The 21,008-nt window shown below is 49.0% G+C and overlaps 1 protein-coding gene across 4 annotated transcripts in view; it reads left to right on the top strand.

Annotated features, from left to right (window-relative positions):
• The first annotated feature begins 925 nt into the window (after nucleotides 1–925).
• Nucleotides 926–21,008, top strand: part of CBFA2T2 (CBFA2/RUNX1 partner transcriptional co-repressor 2) — a 73,104-nt gene continuing 53,021 nt past the window's right edge. For 2 of the 4 annotated variants that reach the window (XM_054081571.1, XM_054081570.1), the window contains exon 1: nucleotides 926–986. In XM_054081571.1, the coding sequence (XP_053937546.1) occupies nucleotides 959–986 (28 nt within the window). In that variant the 5' untranslated portion in view covers nucleotides 926–958. Of the gene's footprint in view, nucleotides 987–15,544; nucleotides 15,722–21,008 lie in introns of all 4 variants that reach the window. The other 2 variants (XM_054081573.1, XM_054081574.1) reach the window with 2 other exon arrangements.

Here is a 21,008-nt window from a genome sequence, read left to right as displayed (position 1 = left end):
CAGCAGCCTTCCAGTTCTACAACAGGGCTACAGGAAGGCTGGGAAGGGACACAGACTTGCTGGAGTGAATCCAGAAGAGGCCATAGAGACGGTCTGAAGGCTGGAGAACCTCCCTTATGAGGATAGGCTGAGACAGTTGGGGTTGTTCAGCCTGGAGAAGAGAAGGCTGCCCAGGGAGGTGGTCGAGTCACCTTCCCTGGATGTGTTTAAGGAATGGGTTGATGAAGTGCTTAGGGACATGGTTTAAGGGACTGTTAGGAATGGTTGGGCTCAATGATCCAGTGGATCCTTTCCAACCTGGTGATTCTATGATTTTATGATTCTCAGGCTCTGGGGAGACCTTAGAGCAGCTTCCAGGACTGAAAGGGGCTCCAAGAAAGTGAGGAGGGATTTTTTATGAGGGCATGGAGTGATAGGACAAGGAGGAATGGCTTTAAAATGTAAGGGGAGAGATTTAGATTAGACATTAGGAAGAAACTCTTGACTATGAGGGTAGGGAGACCCTGGCATGGGTTGCCCAGAGAAATTGTGGAGGTGTTCCAGGCCAGGTTGGATGGGGCTTGGAGCAACCGGATCCAGTGGGAGGTGTCCCTGCCCATGGCAGGGGGGTAGATCTGGATGGGCTTTGAGGTCCCTTGCAAGCAAAACCATTCCATGATTCTAAGTTATCCAATACTTTTGTTACGATACTGGAGGACCGGGTGCTGGGATGCGGACATTGTCCGCATCCCAGCACCCGGTCCTCCAGTATCGTAACCCAAGTGTTACGATGGAGGCTTCAAGGCTGGGTGGGACAATGAGATGCTTTAGGTGCCCATAAACCCCAATTAAACTAAAACTCATACCCACACGGGCACAGAAAGCTCTGCCTCTATCCCCACCCCTCGGGGCGGTCCCCTCTGGCCTCTCCCCCGCTGTCGTCACGGCGCTGGGGCGGTGGGAGGAGGCTCCGAGGACCATGGTGGGGATCCCGAGCGGCTGCCAGGGTGAGAAACCCTCGGGGTGCGGTGAAGGGGGAGGAGATGAAGGGATGAAGGGGGGGACCCGTCTGGCGCCGCTCGCCCCGGAGCGAAGGGACTGGAGGGGGGGGGGGGGCGTTGCATCTCGCCGGGTTGGGACACCTCCCACTGGATCCAGTTGCTCCAAGCCCCATCCAACATGGCCTGGAACACCTCCAGGGATGGGGCAGCCACAACTCTCCCGGGTAACCCGTGCCAGCGTCTCGCCATCCTCACAGCAAAACATTTCTTCTTAAGATCTCACCTAAATCTCGCCTCGTTCAGCCTAAACCCGTTCCCCTCCAGCTATCCCTGCACCAGAGCCCCTTCTCGGCTTTCCTGGAGCCCCTTTCAGCCTCTAAGGTCTCCCCGCAGCCTTCTCCAGGCTGAACAACCCCAACTCTCTCAGCCTGTCCTCATACGGGAGTTTCTTCAGCCCTGGGATCATCTTTGTGGTCTCCTCCAGACTTGCTCCAACAAATCCACATCCCTTCCCAGCTTTCCTATAGCCCCCATTCAGTACTGGAAGGCTGCTTTCTTCAGAACCTGCACAGTTTGTTCCTAATGTCTATTCTAAATCTTCCCCTTTCCAATTTAAAGCCGTTCCCCCTCATCCTATCACTCCATACCCTTATAAAAAGCCCCTCCCCAGCTTTCCTGGAGCCCCTTTCCAATACTGGAAGCTGCTCTAAGGTCTCCCCAGAGCCTTCCCTTCTCCAGGCTGAACAACCCCAAGTTTCTCAGCCTGTCCTCATATGGGAGGTGCTCCAACCCTTGGATCATCTTTGTGGTCTCCTCTGGACTCGCTCCAACAGATCCATGTCCCCTCCCAGCTTTTCTGTAGCCCCCTTTAAATACTGGAAGGCTGCTGTCAGCAGAACCCACTGGGTTCATTCATGGTCCCCAGGCTTGATGGGGTTCATGTCCCAGTGCAGGGTGGGTGAGAAGCAGCAGAGCTGCTGCCTGCATCCCTCATCATTCCATCACAAGCTGGGAGCAGGCCAGTGGAATCAGCAGCATCCGAACTCAAAAGATATGCCCAGATAGGTAGCGAGTGTGCCGTACGTGAATTCTCTCTGTTGCAGCATCCTCTGCCACAGGGTGGTTGGGAAGGTGATTGACTGGGAGCTTTGTTTTCATTAATTTCTCAAAGCAGGAGATTTGTTTCTGGAAGAGTTGCGCTCTCTCTGAAAGCCATGAGGTCAGCTGGAGAGCAGGGAAGAACGTTGCAGCTGCCCAGGAGCAGGGTAGATGGTTGTTAGCCTGTGCCTCTCGCCATGTTAACGTCCTGGTCATTTTTCTCATCAGTGCTTCTCTGTTGGGCTGAGGAGCATGGTGCCTGAGGGCACTGTGATGGCCATGGATAATGGATATCCATGCTGAGAGAGCCACGATGTCCATGGGTAACGGATGTCCAGGCTGAGGGAGCCACAATGGCCGTGGGTAATTGATTTCCAGGCTGAGGGAAACACGATGGCCATGGGTAATGGATGTCCAGGCTGAGGGAAACATGATGGCTGTGGGTAATGGATGTCCATGCTGAGGGAGACACGATGGCCATGGGTAATGGATGTCCAGGCTGAGGGAGACACAATGGCCATGGGTAATGGATGTCCAGGCTGAGGGAGACACAATGGCCATGGGTAATGGATGTCCAGGCTGAGGGAGACACAATGGCCATGGGTAATGGATGTCCAGGCTGAGGGAGACACGGTGGCCGTGGGTAGTCGATGTCCAGGCTGAGGGAGACACAATGGCCATGGGTAATGGATGTCCAGGCTGAGGGAGACACAATGGCCATGGGTAGTCGATGTCCAGGCTGAGGGAGACATAATGGCCGTGGATAATGGATGTCCAGGCTGAGGGAACCACGATAGCCGTGGGTAATGGATGTCCAGGCTGACCGCCTGGATGGGCCATTTACACACAGGCTGGATCACAGTCCCAAGGCAACTCTTTTGATAACTCATAGTCCAGTGGATGGAAAAAAGTGATTCGGAGCACATCCCGAAGCTGAGGACATGAGGGAATTTTAAAATGTAGTGTGATTGCACATAGTGAAGCAGTGTAAAGATAGATGCCGATGCTAATGTGGAAACTATGGCTGGAGGAGGGCACAGCAGCAAGCAAGTTGTGTTAACATCAACGTGGGTGTGCAGAGCCTTGGTACCTGACTGATGGGCTGCTGGGGGGACTCTTTCTTTTGTCAGCTTTGGGGAAAAGACCCTGTGAAGCTGGAATGAGATATCTGCTTTAACCTCACTGTCCAGAAATCAGCCCTCTGTGCCTGAACTCCTCTCTCCAAGCTCCCTTTACAGTCACAGTAGAGGAACAGGCGCTTCTGAGAGTGATTCATCCCAGCAGTCTTGGACACCTCTCTCCGGATGAGATAAATTAGGCACTGGAGGTGCCTGGGCTTTTTCATTGACTGCAAGGGCAGTCTGGGATAGCTGGCTCAGGCTTTGGCAACAAGGAATTAGATGAAACAAATCCCACTCAGTGTGTCTGCTCATGGTGCAGCTCAACAATTTATGCAGAGACTGGTCAAATTCCCTGTTTGCCTTAGACTGTGCGCTGGGAGGAGAGACAGGCCTTTGAAATCCTGCTCAGAAATAATTGGAGCTAAAGGAGAAGCCATAGCTTTTGGGTAGATATATGAAACCAGCTCCCATCTCAGCTGTGGCACTTTCTGCAATCTTGGGCAAGTTGTTTGAATGTTTTCCTGGATTGGGACTGGGATGTGCATAAATGTGCCTGTAGCTACTCAGCTTTGCATTATTAAGCCGTTTCTGAGAGTAGGGCTGCTCATCTGGGTCCTGCGGACAGGACCGGGGTCAGGAAGTGACTGCACCGAACTTATTCCATCAGGTACATCAGGGCCATAGCCCTTATCAAAGGAGGGTGACAAGCACCTGGGGTGCTTTGAGGGGCTCAGTGGCAGCGAAAGCATCGTTTCTTACAAAGCTTTAATATGCACGTGGCTCCGCATCCATTGGTGAATAATCAATTCTCACTGGTGAGAAGGGGAATAATCAACTGTAGACTCATAATTTTTATAAGCACAAATGATATGCATTGCCTTGATTATCAGCTCGGTGATTTATGCTGTATTAAAAATGCAGTTACTGGCGATGCCAGGAGGTTGCTTGATTTCTTTGGGTGTGTATTACAGAGAAGTGGTTCACTGTGAACACAATGATCCAGAAAGAAAGGAGAAATTTGGGACTGCTTTGGAACTCTGGGATGTTCTATATGAATTTAAGGCACATGCTGGGTCTCATGAACATGCCTTTCTTACTTTGATGTTTCCCATGGGAGGAACCTTTCAGGGACTTCGACTTGATTTTCATATGCTGTAAAGTAAATGGTTTAAGGTGTTAGTCTTCCCGTGCACCAGTGTTCAGGAGAGTGAAATACACTGACTTTTTAGAGCAGTCAGAGAAAAGAGCGAGCTTTTTTTTGCAGCTTCTTGGAGGACAGCAAAGAGCTTGTGCTTCAGGTAGGGCTCATGTAGTTAACTCTTAAAAGCAGGACTGGACTAGTGAGCTGAGTATGGTTTCCATGGGCTGAGCTACCAAGACTTTGCAGCTACCTTGAGACGCTGCCATCAGGCACTGGAGTGGGGAGAAGGACTGCTCAGGTTTCCCTTTTGCTGGCAGGAATCAGAGGTAAACTGCTTGACTGGAGGAGGAGGAGGTGGCTGTAAAATTCATAGCGGTGAGAAGTGAATCCATCTCTTCCACTCTGATGTAGAAAGTCCCATAAGGAGGGCTTCCACCCAGGCAGGAATTTTCCTTGCAGCTCTTCCAGCCTGAAAGCCAACTTCCTAAAGGTGCTTGTCCAGCCAGTGGCTGGGGCAGAAAGCTTTTCCTGTGTCCCTCTCACCTTCCCATCCGTCCTTGGCATCCCACCTGAGTGCACACCCATGTTTGATTCAGCTATGAAGGTGCCACTGGACATTGTTTTGGCTGTGTTTGTGCAGTCCAGATTCTTCAACCCTGACCTTAGGGCTCAGCTGAAACATTCTTCACTCCATTTCATGTTCTTCTAAAGAGAAAAGTGCTAGCTTCTACAGGCAGTAACTTATCTGGTGATTGGACTTTGAGGTCGAAATCTGCACATTTTCCTCAAAGATGTGCCTTGTAGTCTTAGTATAATTCAAAGCATCAGACTCTTCAGGCAGGGATTTTCTCCAGCGTAGATTTATGTTGGTATTTAAGATAGTAGTTGATAACGATCCTCATCCTTGGGCTGCAGGGGTATTTTCAGAAGATAAATGGTGTGCTGAAGTCTTGATTTCGTGTCTATAGGTGAAGCTTTTTGCACTATTATGGAATTCTCACATTACAGGTGTGGTTTTGAATGGAAAGGGTAGTTTGAGCCATTTTTTTCCTATGGATGCCTTAAAATAATTGGGCAAATACTTTGTGAACACATGCAGAATTACTGCTGCCTTTCTCTAGGAGACACGATAGACACATCAGTTTGCTAGCATCAATACTAGCTTCTCCCTGAACTCAATAAATCCATATTTTTTTCATCCTTGTGATCTCTTGGGAGTTGGTCTGTCACTTCCTAATAGCGCACCTAGTTGCTGTGGCAGCACGTTCCTCCAAAGATATCACCTGGGACGCTCCGCACGGCTTTTGTCTGCATTTTATCACGCCCTTTCAGACAGGAAGCAAGAGGAGGAGGAAAAGAAGATATAAAACTGCTGAAGGAAAGAGAGCAGGGAGGCTGGGTGTGGTTGGTGTAGGTGGCAGTAGGTTGGTCTGGCGAGGGTCGAGCAGTTGCTGGCACTGGTGGGACTGGGCTGGTGGCAGATAGAGCTGGAGAGCTGATCCAGAGAGGCGCCTTATCAGCAGTGGTGAGCACACAAGCTTAGCCTAATAACTCACTACATCCCGACTGTCTTTTGTGTGTAAGCCAACAAATATTTGCTTTATTCTTCTCAATTGTTGTGCATCCTGCCTGCGGAGTCTCCTTGCATCTGGCTGGAGGGGCTTGACCAAATGCAGATGGAATTGGGGCTGGAGTGTGGGCTACATCTGTTTGGTCCTCCTGGTTGTCTGCTTGGAGCACGGTCAGCTTTCTTTTCTTACATGAGCATTGTGGGATGCGATATTTCGTGGCTGTATTCTTGGGAGCAAACATTTCCCTGGGTCCTGGGTAAGCAGAAACTTAATTCAACATCTTTTTAAAGGGGGGGATATTTTAGCCTGGGGCATTTCCAGGTGTAGATGAGATTAGTTTGCTTATCTTAGGTGGTGGTAGGTAATTGCATCTGGAGGGGAGGTACTGTAGTCAGGATGTTCAAACAAAGAAGTCAAAGGGCTCCCATCTTCCTCCTCCTGCTGTGCAAGCTCTTTTGCATTAAAACACCCTATCTAGAAGATCTGTGGCAGGAGCCTTCCCTCCTCCCGGATTAGATTTGGTGAGGCCCGAGAAGCCAGTGATGAATTGTGACCGTAAAGTGCTGAACTTTGAGGAGAGATTAAAAAAAAACCCTTTGAAACATTCGTGTATGTGGGTCCATGATGGGGTTTATCTTCTGACATCATCAGCATCTCTGACATTTCTAGCTTAGAAACAATAACTCGCCTTATCCGTTGTCATGTTTTTCTAATTAAAGACAAAGCTTGGTAAATATTTTTTAAATGATTGAATTTCCCAAGTATGGAAAACATATGTCAGGAGTCAGGCTGGCTGCGTCCAATGCGCCTTTTCCCACAGCGTCCCTCGGAGCACGCAAGTGCAAATACAGATTTAGGGCTGTGGGTGACAGGTTTATCTGGGATGATTGGCAAGGATTATAAACCAGGAGGGGATTTACATCGTTCCCCCTCCTTCCTCTCCCCGCTTCTCTCCCCTCTTCCCCAACCCCCGTCTCAGAAATAGGAAATTGGGATCACATTAAACCCTAATTGGTTTGGCTCCAGCACTGGGTCGGTGGCTGCCAAATAGTTAATTTATTGCGTGAGAGTTTGGCCATGTGTTGAGAGGCAAATTTGCTTCAAGCAAGAGATCTTTGTGAACTGTACATCCATTCCCGTGCCAGGTCCTGTTTACAGCAGCACCGGAGTGGGGTGCGGGATGTGCTATCCATACCCACCCCAGCAGGATGGTGAGGAGGGAGACCTTGTTATGGGGCTGTCCTTCTGCCTCCTTTTTGTGGAGAGGAGGGAGCTGGGCTCTTCTCCCAAGTGACAGGGGACAGGACAAGGGGGAATGGCCTGAAGCTCCACCAGGGGAGGTTCAGGTTGGATATCAGAAAAAAATTCTTCACAGTAAGAGTCATCGGGCACTGGCAGAGGCTGCCCAGGGAGGTGGTCGAGTTGCCTTCCCTGGAGGTGTTAAAGGAACGGGTGGATGAAGTGCTGAGGGACATGGTTTAGGGAGTGTTAGGAACGGTTGGACTCGATGATCCAATGGGTCCTTTCCAACCTGGTGATTCTGTGATTCCCTCACCAAGCAAAATGCTTTGGGGAATAGTGGCCTAAAAGAGCTTAAAGTGGTTTTAGCTGGACTTGACGATGGAGGTTTGGGAACTGCCAGCGAGATAAGACGTGGGAGGCTCTGAAGAGATTCAATGCATCTGTTTGGGAGACAGCAGCAGCCTGGGCTGTCACCACAGAGCGGGGCCAGGTGGGGAGTCCCCAGGGGTGGCAAGATGGCTTTTCCTGGATGATGTGAGGAGAGGCAAATGGGAAGCAGGCGGATCTGGCTGGCTTCCCATGGCCCTGTGGAAACTTTCCGTGTTTCTGCTCTTCTCCAGGAGGTTGGTGCTGTCAGATGTCCCGGATTTGTCATTGCTTGCGATTGGATCCCAGGCATCTGTCTGGGTTTGGCAGTTGTGAATGATAGAATCATGGAATGGTTTGGGTTGGAAGGGACCTTAAAGCCCATCCAGTTACAGCTGAGCAAGGACACCTCACACTGGATCAGGCTGCTCAAAGCCCCACCCAACCAGGTCTTGAACACCTCCAGGGGTGGAGCAGCCATGACTTTCCCAGATAACCTGTGCCAGTGCCTCACCACCCTCATCATGAAGAATTTCTTCTAATGTCTAATCTAAATCTTCCCACCTCCAACTGAAAGCCATTCCCCCACATCCTATCACTACCTCCCCTTGCTAAAAAGCCCCTCCACACCTTTCCTGGAGCCCTTTTCATTGCTGGAAGGTCGCTCTAAGGTCTTCCTGGAGCCTTCTCTTCTCCAGGCTGAACAACCCCAACTCTCAGCCTGTCCTCATAGTGAAGGTTTCTGGAGGTTAGGCTCCAGCAGAAGAGTTTAATGGGCATGAAGGACGACCAGCCCTTATTTAGGCTGTCACTGACACTGCGTTGAGGGACGCTTGACAAGGGAATTATTTGGAGTACAGAGGCTGCTGCAGCCACGCACTGCTAGCGTTGCTCCAGTTTTGGAGTATAACTTGAAAGAGGCTGTGTAAGGAATAAATCCATGGCTGTGGCGTTTTCTTTCATTTCTCGCTGAGTTAAATAACAAACTTTGTGTAAGGGAGTTGCTTCCAGCTCCGAGGCAACAGAATTATTACTGCCGTGCTCAGCAGTGCCCTTTCTGTGTCAGCTGCTATTTCCATTGTGAACTTGATACCTGAAGGCTCAATATTGTGACCCTTTAATTTTCAGCTGCTGAAACGTAGCATGCGAGTTGGCTGAAAGGGAAGAGCTCGGAGGGGAATTTGAAATAGCTATGCCATGGGAGCAGTGTGATTCTTTGGGTATTTCTTAAGTGCTGAGTGTTTAGGAGAAATTGATAGGTAGCAGCAATGCACTCTTAGCAATACTTTTCCTTCTGTAGCTCTTGCTTTCTGGGATGTAATAAAATCCATTAAGTTCTATTTATGATCTAAGGCCCAATATAGTAATAGTTTTATTTGGATAATTGTGGCTGTTTTACCGATAATCAGAATAGTTAGTGCTTCCAGGCGTACTGCAAAACTGTATATTTAGGGGGATGCGGGGTTGGCACAGCCAGATTTTTTTTCAGAGTCAGAGAGACATCAGTTCAACAGAAAAAAGCCGAGCATCTTTGTGGGAAGGCAGCTCCTGCTGTGCTGGGGCTGGGCTGCCCTGAATTTGCCAGCCATCGCGTGGAGGTGCTAGCAGCGTTCATAGAATGGAATTATAGAATGGTTTGGGTTGGAAGGGACTTTAAAGATCATCCAGTTCCATCCCCCTGCCACGGGCAGGGACACGTCTCACTGGATCCAGTTGATCAAAGCCCCATCCAACCTGGTCTGGAACACCTTCAGGGATGGGGCAGCCACCACTTCCCTGGGCAACGTGGGCCAGGGCCACACTAGCCTCATTGTGAAGAGTTTCTTCCTAATTTCTAGTCTAAATCTTCCCCCTTCCAATTTAAAGACATTGCCCCTCGTCCTATCACTCCATGCCCTTGTCAAAAGTCCCTCCCCAGCTTTCCTGGAGCCCCTTTCAGTGCTGGAAGCTGCTCTGAGGTCTCCCTGGAGCCTTCCCTTCTCCAGGCTGAACAATCCTAACTCTCTCAGCCTGTCCTCATATGGGAGGAGCTCCAACCCTCAGATCATCTCTGTGGCCTCCTCTGGTACCTGTTCCAACAGGTCCATCTCCTTCTTATGTTGGGGATTCCAGAAGTGGACAGAGGACTCCAGGTGTGGTCTCACAAGAGAGGATTAGATGGGGAGAATCACCTCCCTCGACCTGCTGGCCACAGCACGTTTAACAGGCAAGAGAGAGACGAAACGGGCAGGTATTGAGACCAAACTGCATGGTTTGTTTCGCAGAGCATCTTTTCATTCTGAGGTCTGGAGGCAGGTTAAACATTCATCCGGGAGCTGCTCCATGCTTGTGCATCTCCTGCTTCGTTTGAAACGCAGCCATTTCTGGGATGAGCGCCCATAATTACTTTAAAGTACATCGTACTTCCACCGCTGTTGGCAGGAAGGAAGGAGGAATACTGCGCTCCATCGCCAGACAAAATAGAAATCAACAATTGGGGTTTTTCTCAGCGAGCGGATCTATCTTCTCTGCCATTAAATCCTAGTTGGATGGAAGCCTTGTGCCCATTTTGCTTTTGCGCTGCGAGCCTGGCATTCTGCGGCCCACAGCCTGTGTTCACGCAAAGATCTGAAGCAGCAAATTCCAGCCAGAAATTCTTTCTAGCGCTTTGCTTTCCTTCTGCTGTTTCCTTCCCTCTTCGCACTGCAGATGCTAATGGATCACCTTCTCGTGGTGAGTAACGATACAGATTGTACTTTATGTTGTGCTGAGAAACTCTGTCGTCTTCAGGAACATTCCTTCAGAGATGCATTCCTGCTCCTAAACCATCGTAGGTCAGGCAGCACTGAAAAACCTTCAAGCACAGCTTGAGATCCTTCACATCAGCCTGGTTGAGCCTGGGCGCATACTTGAGAGGGTGTATCAGTGCTTGTGCCATGTTGGGTGCATGTACACGCTGGTGCATCCAGGTTTCTGTATATTCTCTACTCTCCTCTTCCTTCCCCCTCTTAGATGGAAGTTATATGAAACTTGATGCCCTCATCAAAGAGTCATCTGCTTCCCAGGACCAAATTTTTTTGCCAGGAAACCTGCTTAGAGGTGGAGAGAAAAGGCAACTATCTGGAGGATGGTTTCTAGGAGGAAAAAATATAGCAAATTTGTGGCGACTGCGAAGGGAACGAGTTTAGCAGATGTGAGAAAGCATTCCCGGGACCTTCATGGAGATGAAACCATTCAGGTCTGTGAGGTGGAGAAGTGTAGACGCAGGAACAGATCCTGTACCTGGTTTCTGCTGTCATCCATGCACCCATTTCCTCAGCCGAGCCACCCCTCCCCTGTAAAGATGCACGTGGAAAGGAGGGGTGGGAATTCAGAGATGCAGGCAGTGGTTTGTTCATGGCATCAGGGACTGCAGATCAACATCGCACGAAGCTGAAGTTGTGGTGGGTTGTCTGCATCCATTTACTACTGTTCCTTTACTCCTTTGCTCTGACATCCCTGGCTCCGCATGGTGGTACACTGGTCAGTGCCATTTTTCCCCCAAGAGGATGGTTTTCCCTGTGAAGGTGAGGTCTGCGCTCTGTAGTGAGATATGTTGAGCACCTTGAAGTTCATTTGATGGAATCTTCTAAAGGGAGAATCTTGGACTGCAGCAGGTACTCCTCTTTGGGAAAGCCTATGGATGAAGACCTTGCAAAAGGAGCGGCAGAGGCGACGTGCGCCCATTTTGATTTAGCATTGCCACCCCTGCCACTCGTATCTCACAGCACCCGCTTGGCCTTGCACTTGTTTTGCACACCTGAAGTGTTCACAGGCACTCGTCCATCCTTTTTCTGCTTGGATAGACTTGTCCCATTGAACAAACCTTGATTTTCCCTAGTGTGGTATTGATTTTAGCAAGAGGAAAAATAAAACCTCTTCGTGTACCTGAATGGGTAAACAACCACCAGAGCACACAAATGAGGCAGGTTTTTAGATGTTTCTTGATTTGCCTACTACCAGTTTTATTTAAATGTTAAGCCTTCAGTCACTGCAGCTGCTGTGTTCATCAGGTTTTATTTCTCATTTAATAATCACAGCGATTTCCCGTGAGCCCTGTACCTCTAATTAAGAACGCTAAGTTTGATATAAAGTTAATGGAATGAAATTTGTTATATTTTTATAGTAAAATATGCTTGCAAAAATAACATTTGTAGGCTTAGTCCCTACTCCTGAATATTGTTTACCACGTCTCCTTGATCCTCCATCAGCGCTGGTGACTTTTCTGAGGTATGGACAGGTGAACAAACCATCAGAGACCAGGAAGTCTTGCCTTCAGTCTCACAGGTACCACGCAAAATAGTTTGATTGCCATGGGATTGCCACCTTCCCTTCCTATGTGTCAGAAAGGATTGCCTTACTTCACACCAGCACTGCACCTTTGCCATCCTGCTGGTGCTCTTGATGGTGTCACATGGCCCAGGAAGTCGTGGAGAACCTGGTTTCACCACATGGAGCTGGTTCTTCTGTAGGTGGACTCTGGGCAGATGTGACTCAGCCACCATCCAGGCTCCGAGAGCCCCATTCGGTGCAATCCTGTTGTTACTTCAGGAATATTTTGTGTGCTCATTGATGTGAGCAAGCCCTGTTAGGAACAAGTGCTGGAGGAACACGTCCCTGTGCTGTGCCACTGGGTTCCAGCGGTGCCCCGGTGCCTCCTCGAATGTACCAACCACCCCACGTTGCCCTACACAAAGCCTCTCTCAGCAAGGTTTTGCAGGAACTTGCTTTTCCCACTCCTTTGTGCGGATTTCTACAGCGTTGATGGTCCTAGTCTGAAGGCTGGGACGATGACAGTTCTCCAAGAGAATTCCAAAGAAAAAGAAAAAATCTAGATGGGACCACAGCCTGACTCTGCTTCTCCAGCATAGGGTGAGTGTGTAGATCAGCAGGATCAACCAGAGTGAGGAGAAGCCAATTGAAATCCATCACCAATGGTATCATCCGAATGGCTGTGCTTGCCCGAACGGTGGCTCCATGAACGGAGTTGCACCTCTTCGCACCTGTTTTATAACACAGAAGCAAAATATTCGGGGCATCCAAAGAGTTTATACCCTGACAAACAATTTCTGGCAGTGGGAGCATGAGTTTCCGTCTCATTAAGCTGTTGGCAAAGCTCTGGTAATTCCAATCACTGATACAGTGCAGGAATTGTCCCTCAACACAACTGTTTGTGTCAGGTCAGTGCATCACTGTTTTTTCTCTGCAGTTGGGTGTTTATCTTTGAGGGTAAAAGAAGGTGTTGAAATGTCAGTTCTTTGGGTTCTGCTCTGGTGCCGGAGCAAGGTCTCATGAGGTCAGACAGCAAGTGCTGAAGATTTGAGCAGAAAGTGGATTTTTACGTCTAAGTTGTAGTGAGGAATTGTTTTCAAATCTGAAGATTCAGCTTGGGGCCACCAGCTCAACTGCAGCCCAGGTTGAAGTTCCTGCCGTCTCACAGCTGTTTGTCGCTCTGTATGAAATCAGCTGGTGGATTTGGTCCACTTCCATGGGGACATACCGGCTGTACCTCTGCTGGTCCCATTTTTGGCAGGCAGGAGGTGTGCCATGAGTTGGAGAGGTGGAGTTGGATGACCTGGAGACACTGGTGTCTTCTGGCTGCTCCAGCAGGCAGAGGATGAGGCGTTTTGTTGAAGGGGTGGCACGCAGATGTCGCATGGGAAAGTTCCCTCCAGCGCTGCTACAGATTTTACGGTGCCTTGCAAACAAGAAAGAGAAGTCTGCTCTCCCTCCTCGCGTTCTGTTACACTGCTTGAGACAGGCGCATGCAAAATTCATTTTAGAGGTCCATCAACCAGTCCTGAGACTGAGGAATGTTTTAGTAGGGCTTTTATAAAATTTATATGCTTTATCAAAGGTCCTATTGTTTCCTCATTAAAGTAGGATTATCCCTCTGGGATGAGCTGTTCTGCATGGGTCAAGAAGACAGCCACACTCCTTTTTCATGGTGAACTTCTGGCTGTGCTGTGAAGTCGCTGAGGCAAGTGGGAGGCTGAGCACCCAGGAGACACCGAGTATTTGGAAACAGAACCCAAGAGGAGCATTTACAAATGTTGGGTTGATTTGAGACAACTCTTGAACACATGGAAGAGTTTTAGTGGGCTGCACCTCCAGCGCTACTTCTTATCATCTGAACATCCTATCTCAGAGGGTCCTCCTGGTGTTAAACAGCCTCTGGCGTTGGTGCAGACCTTAGAGGGTGAACGTGGAGCTTTTCTATATGCCAAAATTAGGAAAGCTGTTTAGTTTGCACAAGGATCTTCTATAGTCAATACAAGTTGACCCTGCAGGCTTTCTTGAACTAATTCCTGCTAGTTTGTCCTCGCAAGATCTAATTTTTGCCCTCAAATTATCTCCTTTCTTCCAAAAGATTATTACTTCTCATGAATTTTTTCCCCAAATGACTACAATTCTGAATTAGGTTCAATTCATCTTAAAATCAGTGCTGAGTAACAGATAGCTTCTTTTACTGATGCTCTCATGTCCAGACATTTGGAGCCTGTTGGGAAGTGGTTTATTCTGGGGTTTCTTTAAGTGCAGTGGCTGTCTCTACAGTTTGTAGCTGCATAGTTGCATATTCTTGTGTTCCTAATATAAATATTATCATCACTGAACGAGGACTTGAAGGAAAATGGTGAAAAGATAAGCTGAAGAAGCGCTGCTAACCAGGTAGATGTATCACACTGCTGTTTAGTTATAAGAGGTCTCTAAGAAGAAGAATGAACTCTTAGACTGGAAACCTGCTCAGACTGCAATATTAACTCGAAGAGAGGTGTTATTTGAAATGACTGCTGTAAAAATTGCTCAGAAAATGGTTTTATTACTTCTCTTGCTCTGCTCATAATGACGTTCCCTAGAGGATATGAATTTGTCATCATTTGTCACTGCAGAGAAGTAAAATTCAAAGTACCCACGCTATAGCATGGCGCCTCAGGTCACAGATGAGCAACACGCATGGTCCGCCTTCGCCTGTGCCAAGAAGAGCATCCCACAAGCCTGGCTGCCAGGAACATGCCATGGTGGAAGACGTCAGCTGTGAGGATGCTGGAGGAGCTGCAGTGTGCTGTGCTCACAGCCATCTGGGCAGGGCGGACTCCCACCAACAGACCTGGGTTGGTGCAACCCAAAGGCGTTGTGTGAGGGGTATATCTGATCATAAGTATTTGATTGTTGGGGTGTCCATGGTGTCTACAACCATGAGTAGGAAAGGTGGTGTATCTGTGGCTTATACCTTTCACTCCACTGCAGGGTGGGTTTGATGGCTGGGGAAGGGAAAACTGGCCATGGTCGTTAAATGTACATAAATGAGTCGTGCTGTTTCATGTTATTAACCATAAGCACAGTAGGTGAGGTCTCCACTCTGGTGAGATCTCACCTGGAGTCCTGCATTCAGTTCTGGAGTCCTCAGCACAGGAAGGACATGGATCTGTTGGAGCGAGTCCAGAGGCCACGGAGATGATCCGAGGGTTGGAGCACGTCCCATATGAGAACTGGCTGAGAGAGTTGGGGTTGCTCAGCCTGGAAAAGAGAAGGCTCTGGGGAGACCTTAGAGCAGCTTCTAGTGCTGAAAGAAGCTCCAGGAAAGCTGGGGAGGGGCTCTGGATCAGGGAGTGCAGGGATAGGACAAAGGGGAAAGGTTTTCAGCTGAAAGAGGGGAGATTGAGACGAGATCTTGGGAAGAAATGTTTTCCTGTGATACCCTGGCTCAGGTTGCCCAGAGCAGTGGTGGCTGCCCCATCCCTGGAGATGTTCCGGGCCAGGCTTGATGGGGCTTGGAGCAACCAGGGATCCGGTGGGAGGTGTCCCTGCGCATGGCAGGGGGCAGAACTGGATAGGCTTTGAGGTCCCTTCCAACCCAAAGCATTTGGTGATTCTATGATTTCTTGTCCAAAAACAGATAGAGCCTTAAGTAGGGCAGGAGCTGCCGTAGCTCTCGTCCCTCTGCAAGGTGGGCAGGGCTGTGGCAGCCCTGGTGTTTGACACTCACTGCAGCTGCTCCATCTGCAGAAACAGGTGGAGGCGTTCCAGACCCTCAGCAAAACACAGCTGGGAGAAGTTAAGAGCATCCCCCCATCCTGGTATTTCAGCTGGGCAGAGTGCCCTGAAGCAGAATTGCCGGCATAAACACAGCTTCACCTGAGCAGCAGCTTTGGGTTGGATTAATGCAATGAAGAGGAACTAAAGGTATGCTGGAGCTGGGTTTTTTTGCTCTTTTCTCAGTAGCAACGCAGCCCTATCAAACCAGGTAATCCCAGAATGTTGCCTTTTAACACTCTGTGCCGTCAAATCCAACCCCCTTTTGAAGAAACTTTGCTGATGAAAATCTTTTTCTCATCTCCTGCTCCAGGTTTTTATTGTCATTTTGTTAAATTAAGGTGTTTCTTATTCTTTCACCCCAAGTGGTTTGGTTTTTTTTTTAATAACTCCTGGTTTAGAAAATCAAGGCTTTTGGCAGTTGTTGAAGTTTCAAGTTCAGTAAATTTGAGGTTTGGATTGAAGGTGGGATTTTGATCTCTTCCTTTTTCCCCCCGTGTGCATGTTCATTAACTCAGCATACAGGCGTTTGACTTCTTGCTCCTGACAGTTGTCTGTGTCCGGTGTGTGGAGCAGAAGACTTCTTTGATGTGATGCTCTTGCCAACCTACTGAAAAACCTTCTCTTTGTATGGTCTCAAGTGTTTTCCAGCATATTCCCTACCAGGATTGTGGGAGCAGGCAGAGCCTGGGGGTGCTGGGCATGCACCAAGCAGAGCGGGGTGCTGGGTGCTCCCTTTGCTCACCCTGTTGCTGCAGGGCTTTGTCAGGAGAGCACAAAGCACAAGCAGGTCCACCTTTCTCCTGCTTGGAAATGATAAGAGATCTAGTGTCTCCTGTCCCTTGTGTAGGGATGGTGTCACCTGGACATCAACTGCTCATATCAGGGGCTTCCTCCAGAGCACTTGGGGTGGAAAAATAAGTCTGGAGAACTTTGCATGACGATCTCCTCCCATCTCTCTGACTCCATTGGGAATTTTGTTGTTAGTGCTGCTGGGCTGACATGGAGACAGCTTGAATGTCCAGGTAATGAGATGCGCTCCTCGGAGCGAGGTGGGTCTCACTGGATCTGTGCTTTGGGCAGCCACAGCTGAAGGTAGTGGGTACAGATGTGATGGTGCCAGAGGAGCTGGGTCTCTGCTTTGGCTTTTGTGTGTTAAATACTGGGATTTTCTAAGGGTGGGTGGGTTGCGTGCTTTGTCAGCCTGGTTTCCTTCATCTGTTTCTTTTAGTTTTGAGATTTAATTTTCCATACCTGTTGGGTTTTGTTCCATGAGTTTGTTTCAGAAGAGACTTCTGATTGAGTCATTCTTCTGTTGGAAAGTGTCCATTTGTCAAGACAGAAGCTTTGCCTGGGACCAGTGTGTGATTAGGACACCAGAAACCACCCTAGACAATCCACAGTTGTGTTGACTGAACTGTACAATAGGGCCTAACTAAATATTTACCGATTTGAGTATGGCTCTGTGGCATCCTGGTAGAGCGCTGGTTGTCCTGTTGTCGCCTTGTTTTGTGTGAGTTTTGAAGAGGGTCGGGTTTTTTGTTTGGTTTGGGTTTGTTTGGTTTTTTTTTAATAACCATATGGAAGGAGAAGATTTTAAGCCCGGGTTTTGCAGGCTGGGGGTGTCTCTGCCCAGGCCTCCTCCTTGCTGAAGGCAGTGGTGTCCTTTTACCTGAGCCCTTCTGCTGGCATGGCCTTGCTTCATGCTTAAAGCAAGCCACCGCTGCCTTTGTATCTGGTTAGGAACTGTGGTTTCACAGCTTGAACCTCTCCGGTGGGAGGAGGGGGCTTGGTCTGAGGTCGAGCTTGGACAGGAGGATGGATGGATCCTGGCAGATTCTCATGGATTCAGCTGCACCACCAGAAACCGTCATGGTTCCATGGGAGGGAAGGGGACAACCTCGTGTGGCAGAGCAACGAAGTGGAAGAGTCTGGAGCCCAGTGGTTGTGGGGAGCAGCGGAGGGCCCTGGGGCTGTTTAACCTGGAGAAGAAGAGGCTGAGGGGAGACCTCATCGCTCTCTGCAGCTCCTGAAAGGAGGTTGTGGGGAGGTGGGTGCTGGGCTCTGCTCCCAAGTAAGAAGTGATAAGATGAGAGGAAATGGCCTCAAGTTTGCACCGGTGAGGTTTAGCTTGGATATCGGGAAAAATTTCTTTTCTGACAGAGTGGTGAAGCACTGGAACTGACTGCGCAGGGAAGTGGTGGAGTCTCCATCCCTGGCGGGGTTCAAAAACCGCCTGGACATGGCACTTTGGGACGTGATTTAGTAGGCACAGCGGGGTTGGGCTGACAGTTGGACTGGATAAGCTTAGAGGTCTTTTCCAACCTTAACAATTCTAACTGACTGTGGGTTGAGCTTGGCTGCTGACCCTGGGAGGGAGAGTGTGATGGGAATGACAAGGGGTTTGGATCAGAGGAAAAAAATTCATCTTAGTGCCTGAATATAGTTTTTCATTCTCTTAAAATTCTTCTGTTTCTTTGAAGTGTGAATCCCAGATGCTAAAAAAGTATTTTTCCAGACATGGCTATGCTGTCTTGCTGTGTATTTTCCACCAAACTGCTGAATTATGGTTTTCCTTCTGGCCTTCAATTTTTGTTTCATAGCTTTATCTTTTCTGTCTGGATATTTTACATGGCTAAACCTCATTCCTGCTCAGCATCCCGATCTGAGAACTCCCACGTGAGCCGGCGTCCCCTCTGAGTTATCACATAGGATAGGAATGCTGCCATTTTTTCCTGGAAACTTGTAAACATGAACTTCCTGTTGATGAGAGCTGTAAATCTGCAAATAGCTTCTCCTTCCCTCAAAAGATGAAGGTGATAAAAATCTCAGGTCCTCCTTCACTTTGCCTGGTCCTCCCCGAGCCCCAGAGGCAGTGGAAGCACAGAGGCGCAGGAGGGAACCTGCTGGTTGCTCCGCACCTCGGGAAATGAATCATTCCCTTTATTTTTCCCCCATTCCTGTAGGCACCCAAATATGAGTGCAATCCTAATAGAAGCCACTTGGAGAACCTCAAAGCCCTAAAGACTCTAAAATGAAGTTTCAGCGTTTGTTTTCACCTTTGCCTCTCTCACCACAGAATTAATCTGCAGTTTTGGGGAGTTAACTCTGCCCTGCATCCAAACCAGGCCTTTTTGGATAACGAAGTCTCCAAATTCTGGCAGCTGCTAGAAGGCTTTGCGTATGATCTTTAAGGTCCCTTCCAATCCAAACCATTCTGTGAGTCTATCAATAACTCAAAGCAGATGGTAGAGATGGATATTTAGAATAGAGCCGTAGCCTCTGCCATCCTAAACGGGGAATTATCTTAATGGAGAGAGATGTTTTCTTTGAGTTTTTGGGCAATCAATAGCAGATGTCGCTGTGCAAAACTTTTAGGGCTGTGCCAATGGCATAAAAATATCAGGATGGTTATAAGTTATAAATGAGACATTTCCTTGAACAACTAGAGATGATTTCCTAATGAGGTTCACATCTCTTGTTTTATTTTTTAATATATTTTAATAATCTCAAGATCCATGGTTGGACTCTAAGATCCAGGAGGTCTTTTCCAACCCGATGATTCTGTGATTACCACCCATGTCGCTTAATCTTGCTGTTATTTCTGCCTCTACGAGGAGGTCTGGTGGGACACAACCCACGCTAGGTTGGGTTTTCCTATTCTATGCTTTAACACTTTTCTTTCCTGTGGCAATGGTCGAGCCTTGTCCCACATGGGGCTGGGGTCCTAATCCAGGGCTCTGGCTTCTAATGTCAGTCCCACGTGGAGCTGGGGCCAGCAAGCCGTATGCTTTACCTTCCTTCTCCTGACACCAAGACGAACATGCCCACAGCTCGATGGAGAAGAGGCAGCACATGGAGAACAGCCACCTGGTTCCCTGTGCTGGCTGGTTTTTTGGAGGCTACCAAGAGCTTTGTTTCTGGGTAGAGCACAGGGACCTGGGTAGGTGGCTGAGCTCAGTGGGGCTTATGGTGGTTGGGGACTACCACACTGATCTTCAGGATCACCTGTTGGGGATGCTGGGGCTTCTCCGTGCCTTTGGGAATGGCATGAAGTCAGGCAAAGGGCTGGGAGGTGGTGGAAGCTGAGAGTGGAGCAGGGAAACAGAAATCACAGAATCACCAGGTTGGAAAGGACCCACTGGATCATTGAGTCCAACCATTCCTAACACTCCCTAAACCATGTCCCTAAGCACTTCATCCACCCGTTCCTTAAACACCTCCAGGGAAGGCGACTCGACCCCCTCCCTGGGCAGCTGTTCCAGTGCCCAATTCACTCTTTCTGTGAAGAATTTTTTTCTGATATCCAACCTGAACCTCCCCTGGCGGAGCTTCAGGCCATTCCCCCTTGTCCTGTCCCCTGTCACTTGGGAGAAGAGGCCAGCACCCTCCTCTCCACAACCTCCTTTCAGGTAGTTGTAGAGAGCAATAAGGTCTCCCCTCAGCCTCCTCTTCTCCAGGCTGAACAACCCCAGCTCTCTCAGTCACTCCTCATCAGACTTGTTCTCCAGCCCCTCACCAGCTTCGTTGCTCTTCTCTGGACACACTCCAGAGCCTCAACATCCTTCTTGTGGTGAGAGGCCCAGAACTGAACACAGTATTCGAGGTACGGTCTCACCAGTGCCGAGTACAGAGGGAGAATCACCTCCCTGGACCTGCTGGTGACCCCATTTCTGATACAAGCCAAGATGCCGTTGGCCTTCTTGGCCACCTGGGCACACTGCTGGCTCATATTCAGAAATAAGGCAAAAAAAAATGCATATTAAAAGGATGGGAGTGCAAAGGGAAAAAGGATATAGAAAGGAAGGAGGAGTGGTTACAGGACATGGAAATGAGGAGCAACACGTGAAACAGAAGGAAGAGCTGAGTGAAGGCTGAACTCTCTTAATAAGCATCCCATTAATTAATACTTTCTCATACAGCAGCACTGGGGTGTGGATGAAATCCAGCCCTTCCCAGCCTGACCTCTGCGCTCTCCTCGCTTGCAGCGTGCTGGTTTCTCTTTGGCTTCCCTCCCTAAGCGAAACCACAACCTTTCCGACTTCTTCGGGGCCGAATGAAAGGCACATGGCAGCGGTGTAAGAGGAGCCTCTCGCAGTCGGCTGTGCTTGGGTGGGCGTGCTGGTTCTTTCGTAAACTAATAGCTCCCAGCAGTGCTACTAAATCAGACTTGGTGGAGCCGGAGCAGAGAGTTGGAATGCCGGGCCAGGCGCAAAGGGCTATGCTGGGTTGTTCCTTTTATTTGCCCCCTGTGTTTCCCCAAATCCGCCGTTTGTTAGGTCCAAAGGGCCAACTGACTGCAGGGATGGAGTCAGCAAAAAAAAAAAGAGATGTTTAAAAAATAAAAATAACCCCCCAAAATAGAAATACCCCCCTATAAACCCTGTTTAAAACATAATTGTTGTTTGGCAAGGTAGAAAGAGAGGGAACCCCTCTC

This window comes from Cuculus canorus, chromosome 16 (assembly GCF_017976375.1).
Source record: "Cuculus canorus isolate bCucCan1 chromosome 16, bCucCan1.pri, whole genome shotgun sequence".
In the NCBI taxonomy this organism is placed as follows: domain Eukaryota; kingdom Metazoa; phylum Chordata; class Aves; order Cuculiformes; family Cuculidae; genus Cuculus; species Cuculus canorus.
The sequence above is the reverse complement of the archived record's forward strand: the minus strand, read 5'-3'. Positions and strand labels throughout refer to the sequence as shown.